This window comes from Sinocyclocheilus anshuiensis, unplaced genomic scaffold (genome assembly GCF_001515605.1).
Source record: "Sinocyclocheilus anshuiensis isolate Anshui unplaced genomic scaffold, SAMN03320099.WGS_v1.1 scaffold1854, whole genome shotgun sequence".
Taxonomy (NCBI): domain Eukaryota; kingdom Metazoa; phylum Chordata; class Actinopteri; order Cypriniformes; family Cyprinidae; genus Sinocyclocheilus; species Sinocyclocheilus anshuiensis.
The window spans coordinates 1110922-1118171 of record NW_015546040.1 but is presented as its reverse complement, the minus strand read 5'-3'; the positions used below and the strand labels follow the sequence as shown (position 1 = coordinate 1118171).

Here is a 7250-nt window from a genome sequence, read left to right as displayed (position 1 = left end):
GTGTGTGTGAGAGTGTGTGTGTGTGTGTGTGATTAAACTGAGATGAACTGTGTCTCTGAGGAACACAACAGCTCTCGCCGTCTCTCGCTCTCATCCTTTTACTTTGAAGTACATCAGAAACTCCCACATGTCATTAGCGATTAGCTGTTAGTTGCACTGAGTGCAGGGGAAAACAGAGGATCATGGGATACCTGTCGACCTGGATCAGATCAGACGGTGAATTAATCACAACTCTTATATGATGAGAATATGGTGCGATATGACACGTGTTTCCATCGACACAGAAAGGCCTCTGAGGAGCGCTCAGATGATCGTCCACTGCAAACGGTCAGCTCTAGACCAGCATTATATTCACCCCTTCATCATCCTCATCATCCTCAAGTCTCTCGTCTCCGCATGCAGGAACCCCATGTTCCAGACTGTTTGAGTTTCCTAATCCTGGATTAGAAGAGCTGGAGCAAACTCACATTCAGGACTCAACACTGCACACACTCACTCAGTCCCAGAGTTCAGTTCTGAACTTTCATTTGTGCCAAAAAAAGGAGTCAAATGATTTCTACTATAACTGAGTCAAAGTCTAAAGCTAATGAGGACTTAAGATGAATTAGTATATCTTGTTCCATCATTTATTGAATTCAAACAATGAAAGACATTTTAAAAAATGTGTTCGGGCATAATGTGTACTGAAATTACATCTAGACCGCAAACATGTAAAAATTTCAGTGTCTCAGCAATGGATGCTCTGCAGTGAATGGGTGCCGTCAGAAGGAGAGTCCAAACAGCTGATAAAAACATCACAATATTCCACAAGTAATCCACAGCACTCCAGTCCATCAGTTAACACCTGGAGAACACAAAAGCTGAAACAAACCCATCATCAAGACGCTTTTAACTAAAATACATATGGAGTCCATAATCCATAATAACGCTTCCTCCAGTGAGTCAGTGTTCTGGTGTGAATCAGGAGAGAAATCTGCACAGATCAAGCACCGTTTAAACAGCTCTAAACAAATATGTGAGAAACAACAGGAGATGCACTTTTTCACTGGAGGAAGCGTTATTATGGATTATGGACTCGTATTTTAGTTAAAAACGTCTTAATGCTGGATTAGTTTCAGCTTTTGTCTTCTCCAGATGTTAACTGATGGACTGGAGTGCTGTGGATTACTTGTGGATTATTGTGATGTTTTTATCAGCTGTTTGGACTCTCATTCTGACGGCACCCATTCACATCCATTGGTGAGCAAGTGATGCAATGCTACATTTCTACAAATCTGATGAAGAAACAAACTCATCCATATCTCAGATGATCTGAGGGTGAGCACATTTTCAATTTTGTGTAAACTATTCCTTTAAAACTATGCATGTAAACATCACGCAAAACAAGAATTCTTGATAACACTTTAGAACAAGGTTTGTTAACTTTAATTAATGCATTGGGTATCAATATTTTCAAAGCATTCATTAATCAAGGTAATGGGAATTTATGCATACACATACATCTTTAACATTTCAAGTTGCATAAATTAACATTAATGTAATATGAATAAAAAAAACTGTTGTTTATAAAAATGTTTATAAATGAACATTAAGAGATTAATAATGTTAAAAATGTGTAATTAGTTCACAACATTGCTATTTTAGTACCAATGGGAAACTATTATAGTTCTTTCAATAAATATTTTTAAATCATTTATATTTTTGTATTTTCAATGTAATTTTGGTTAAAGTTTAAGTGATTATGTTGTGCATTTTGTAATTATTATTATTATTTTTTTTTAAATACATTTCTATTTTAGTTTTAGGTATTACCTCAACATAAAAAAAGAAGAAATTAAAATGAGAAATGTCACATTGGCAACTAGCTGAAATAAAATGAGTTTACGTTTATATATATATATATATATATATATATATATATATATAAAAAATTCCCTTAAAGTACTTTATAAAATAGTTTTAATTAACTATAATAACCCTTAATTTCAGTTAAAGTTTTAGCAGTTTTGTTGAGCATTTTTTTATTTTAAAAGTCTAAATAATTTTTTCATAATTTTTATTTCAGTTTTAGTTGAAATTATTTTAGTACATCAAGTTAAACTATATGAAAATAAAAGCTGAATAAATAGCTGAAATAAAAAAAGTTTACTTTTTTAAATTTCATTTTATTTCAGTTACGATTTATTTTTATTTCAAGTAATCAAAAAGTATTTTTAGGATTTTAGTTTTAGTTACCTGTAACAGCTCTGGTTCATGATACCAAATGCATGAACTAATGTAAACAATTAAAAAATCTAAAGATATTCAGGATAACATCTGAAAGCTTGCTTCGCATGCAAACTGATCTGGTTTTAAGGATGTTTAGATAGTTTTACTAGAAAACAAGACAAAGTTACAGATGAAGCGCAGGATTTTGGCACTTTAAGTGCTCCAGTGAACAAGACCTTGCATGACTTACATGCACCACAAGCCTCGTCTGGAAACAAGACAAGCTCCAAACCACAAGCGCAGTGTTTGAGCGAGAGGCACGGAGCCTGCGCTTTACTGTGGGATCTGTGAGGGGCGAAACCAGTGTGGTCTCCAGCCCGGGACAGCTCTCTGCTGCGGTTCATGGCACTCAGATCTCGAGAGCGTCTCGTGTGAGGAATGTGCACAGACACACACTGTATGAAGACACTCACTAGTCAGGGGACCGAAGACGCCTGCCTAGAAAAACAGCAACAAAGGAAATAATTTTACAGTTCACCGTGGAACGGGAAGCGAGAGAGACTGACGTTCCCACAGCAGTCGACACATGATCGGATCCAGCTGACCTGGTCTCACACACACACACACACACACACTCTCTCTCTCTCTCTCTCTCTCTCTCTCTCTCTCTCTCTCTCTCTCTCTCTCTCTCTCTCTCTCTCTCTCTCTCTCTCTCTCTCTCTCTCTCTCTCTCTCTCTCTCTCTCTCTCTCTCTCTCTCTCTCTCTCTCTCTCTCTCTCTCTCTCTCTCTCTCTCTCTCTCTCTCTCTCTCTCTCTCTCTCTCTCTCTCTCTCTCTCTCTCTCTCTCTCTCTCTCTCTCTCTCTCTCTCTCTCTCTCTCTCTCTCTCTCTCTCTCTCTCTCTCTCTCTCTCTCTCTCTCTCTCTCTCTCTCTCTCTCTCTCTCTCTCTCTCTCTCTCTCTCTCTCTCTCTCTCTCTCTCTCTCTCTCTCTCTCTCTCTCTCTCTCTCTCTCTCTCTCTCTCTCTCTCTCTCTCTCTCTCTCTCTCTCTCTCTCTCTCTCTCTCTCTCTCTCTCTCTCTCTCTCTCTCTCTCTCTCTCTCTCTCTCTCTCTCTCTCTCTCTCTCTCTCTCTCTCTCTCTCTCTCTCTCTCTCTCTCTCTCTCTCTCTCTCTGTCACACACACACACACACACACACAAACACAGGTACTCTGTAATATACCTTGGTAATGAAATTCATGTACTATTTATATGGTGCTACAAGGCACTTCCCCAAATAGCATGGTAGTACTATGGTGGTTTTTTGTATGTGTAGCATCATCATGTCTAAATCAGGGGGGCAGGGCCAAAGGATGACTTTGAATTAGTGAATTATGTTAAGTAGTCAAAACTTAATTAAAATGCTAAAAGCACAAAAATATTTAATTATAATTAAATAATTTAAACAATTAAAATGCTAAAAAAAAAAAAAAATTAATTATATTAAAAATAATAAAAGGTTAGTAGTAATGTTAAAAGCACAAAAATATTTAATTTTATTAAAATAAATTAAACAATGAAAATGCTAAAAACGCAATTTAATTATATTAAAAAAATAAAAACTTAACACGCTAAACAAAATATATTTCATTATAATAAAATATAATTAAAACACTAAAAACGCAATATATACTATAATACTAAAAAGTTTATATTAAAATAATTGCAACTTAAATTCTAAAAAAAAAAAGCGAATTATTTAATGATATTAAAAATGCAAAAATAAATAAATAAATAAGTATAATCAAAACTTAAAAAGCTAATGATATTCCTTTTTTGATATTTGATATGATATTCCTGCTAAAGATATTCCCAAGGAAATATCTTGGTCTTTGAATGTGTGTTGGACAATATGAGGGGTTTAGGGTCAAAAAGGTTGAGAACTGCTGGTCGAAACAAAACTCTGCACTGCATTGATGAATTAGTGTGCCATTTCAATTAGTTGTGTTTGAAAAAGGAAATCAAGATACTTCCTGTTAGATTCCTGTTGTGTGTTACATAGAGAATTGTGTGTTTTGCAAAAAGTGTTTTATGAAATTGAAAACGGAGTCAAAGGCCGAGAATTAGTGTGTGCTTCTGCTGTTTGAGTGTCCGCTTTCAGAAATTGTGGGACAAATAAAGATTTTGTAAGCAGTTAAAAAAAACTGTAAGTGACCTTACAAAAGTAGGCTACTCTGGTACAGTGGTGGAATACCATGGTATTACAGTTTCTTCAGCTGCTTACACACAAAATCTTTACTTGTCACACAGTTTCTGAAAGCGGACACTCAAACAGCAGAAGCACACACCAATGTAACGCACAAAAATCAAACAGGAATAAATATTATGGCAAAGGTGTTTGCAAATGTTTGCTTTTGAGATGTGTTTGTGATGTTTTGAATGCAGTGCTTCATTTTGCAAGAGATGTGAGGCGTTTTGCATTTTGTGTGTGCAACTCTTGGATTTGTGTGTAAAGTTTTGAAAAAAAGAGGCAACGTGTGTGTAAGCAGTTGAAAAAAACTGTATGGCACAGTGATGGAAACACACGCTGATGCTTTGGGACTGAAATAAAACGCCGTGTTTGTACCTCCATCACTCACAATGTAAACACAGTTCACCAAGGCTGTTGCGCGTTTCTGTTTTTACCTGCCTGGTGAAGAGGATCGCCGCGTCGTGGTGATGCTGATGATCGTCATCCAGAGGGTTCTGCTGATTCTGCCATTTACAGAAGCTCTTGAGCGTCGCGGCGGCGTTCTTGGTCACCTCGATGCCCTTCTCGTTCTCGGACAGGATCGCGACTTTAACCACCGACAGGCGGATGGGGTTCTCGATGCTGGCGTGGCCGTAGAGTTTGGACGCGATGGACGCGAGCGTCAACAGGTAATGGTGCAGGTCCTTCCCGTACCTCTTCGTCATGGACGCGTCCGCGACCAGCAGCAGCTCCACGTGCCGCGCGCGGGACACGGAGCGCTTGCGTCGCGTCAGCGCGTCGCGCTTCGCGAACAGCGTACGCGCGTTCCGCGCTTTGCGGTCGCGCGTGCCGCAGCTGTGCCGCGCTGGCATCACGTCGAAATCGAAGCTCTCGCGCGTGTAATAGTGGAGAGCGCGCGTCGTGTCGGCTCGGATGAGCGGCGTGACGGTGTACCGCGCGTCATCCACTGCGAAAAACCCGTCGAGTCCGCCGCCGCACAGATTGAAAAGCGCAAGCGATTCCGCGTTTGAGTTGACGGTGCCGCGGTAAACGCATTCCCGACGCGGCGGCGGCGGCGCGTCTGCGTTCAAACTGAAGTGATGAGACAGTATAGACTCATCCCGCTCCATATCCAGCTGAAAGCGCTGCTCGTCTATGTACAGAAGATAACCCGCTTTTCCTCCTCCGTGATAAATCCGATCCACAGTGCGCACCACGCCGCGGACAGGTGCGAGAAGAGACGCGTTCGCAGGTGGACGGAACGCAACGGAACCCTCCAGAGCGCAACACAGCAAAACGATCCGCCACATTATTCCATGCAGTTCAATCCGGTGCAGAAAACTTTTGGAAACATTACGATGCGAAACGCAGCTTTAAAACGACTTGCGTGAGGAATTGGAGCTGGACTGATCCATGTCCCGGTGCGCATCTCACGCGTCACGGAAATAAGCGCATGAAGGCAGGATGAGAGAGGAGCGAGAACTAAAGTGAACTTGGAGAACAAAACACAAAGTTTCCTCTTAAAAGCACCAGAGAGAGAAAGAGTCCTGCCCCTTTGCGCTCGCTCTCCACTCCAGACCTCCTCCTCTCATTCTTTCCCAACTCTCTCTCTCTCTCTCTCTCTCTCTGTTTGTGTTCACTGTACAGGTTCATCTTTGTTAGGGGCCAAGTGTTTGAAAATGTCCTCACAAAAAGGGCTTTTTAAATCAGCTTCAAATCTACTAATGTCAACAGGTTTTAGTATTAGGGTATAGAAAACGCACTATTATCTTAGTACGAACAAGGCAGTTGCATGTGTTATAAATGTGTGTTTATGTGCAGATCAATGCAAACTGACTCAAAATCATCATATTGAGGACTTTTCTTTAAGGAAAAGGACCCTGGAGCACAAAATCAGTCATAAGGGTAAATTTTTTTAAATTGAGTTTTATACATCATCTGAAAGCTGAATAAATAAGCTTTACATTGATGTATGGTTTGTTGGGATAATACAGTATTTGAAAATCTGGAATCTGAGGGTGCAAAAAAATGAAAAAATTGAGAAAATCATCTTTAAAGTTGTCCAAATGAAGTTCTTAGCAATGCACATTACTAATCAAAAATGAAGTTTTGATATATTTACGGTAGGACATTTACAAAATATCTTCATGGAACATGAACTTAATATCCTAATGATTTTTGGCATAAAAGAAAAAAATTGATAATTTTGACCCATACAATGTATTGTTGGCTATTGCTACAAATATACCCCAGCGACTTAACACTGCTTTTGTGCTGCAGGCTCACAACTGGGTGATGTAAAATAAATAATAACAGCATATGACACATGCATTATATTTCAGTTCTTCTGAATATGTTGCTTTTATGTGAGAAACAGACACACATTTAAGTCATAATTTATTGAAAATCTAAAAAAAAGCCATTTGATTGGTGTAAAATCTTACAAAATAAAATTGATTTAAAGAGGTCATATGATGCGATTTCAAGTTTTCCTTTCTCTTTGGAGTGTTACAAGCTCTTGGTGCATAAAGAAGATCTGTAAAGTTGCAAAGACTAAAGTCTCAAATCCAAAGAGATATTCTTTATAAAAGTTCAGAGTCAGCCACGGCTACCTAAAACGGCTCGTTCTAACACACCCCTACACGTCTACGTCACGATGTGGGAATATTTGCATAACGCTGCCCAAATGTTCACGCAAAGAAAGAAGGCATAACTTTTATTCTCGCTGTAGTATTGTTGTTGCCACCGCCGCCATGTCGTGAAGACGCTGTGTGTTTCGTTGTGAAAGCAAAACTACTTTGTTTGGTCTTCCAAAAGAGGACACGACTAGAAATCA

General features: G+C 39.2%; 1 protein-coding gene across 1 annotated transcript in view; it reads right to left on the bottom strand.

The window, feature by feature from the left end:
- The window catches only part of LOC107698897 (A disintegrin and metalloproteinase with thrombospondin motifs 5-like), a 24313-nt gene extending 18333 nt beyond the window's left edge, over positions 1-5980 (bottom strand). Inside the window, exons 1-4 of the mRNA XM_016500031.1 lie at positions 4870-5980; positions 2546-2706; positions 356-452; positions 192-199 (exon numbers count right to left, since the gene is read on the bottom strand). Coding sequence (XP_016355517.1) covers positions 192-199; positions 356-452; positions 2546-2706; positions 4870-5724 — 1121 coding nt within the window. The 5' untranslated portion in view covers positions 5725-5980. The remainder of the gene's footprint in view (positions 1-191; positions 200-355; positions 453-2545; positions 2707-4869) is intronic.
- Positions 5981-7250: the final 1270 nt, after the last annotated feature.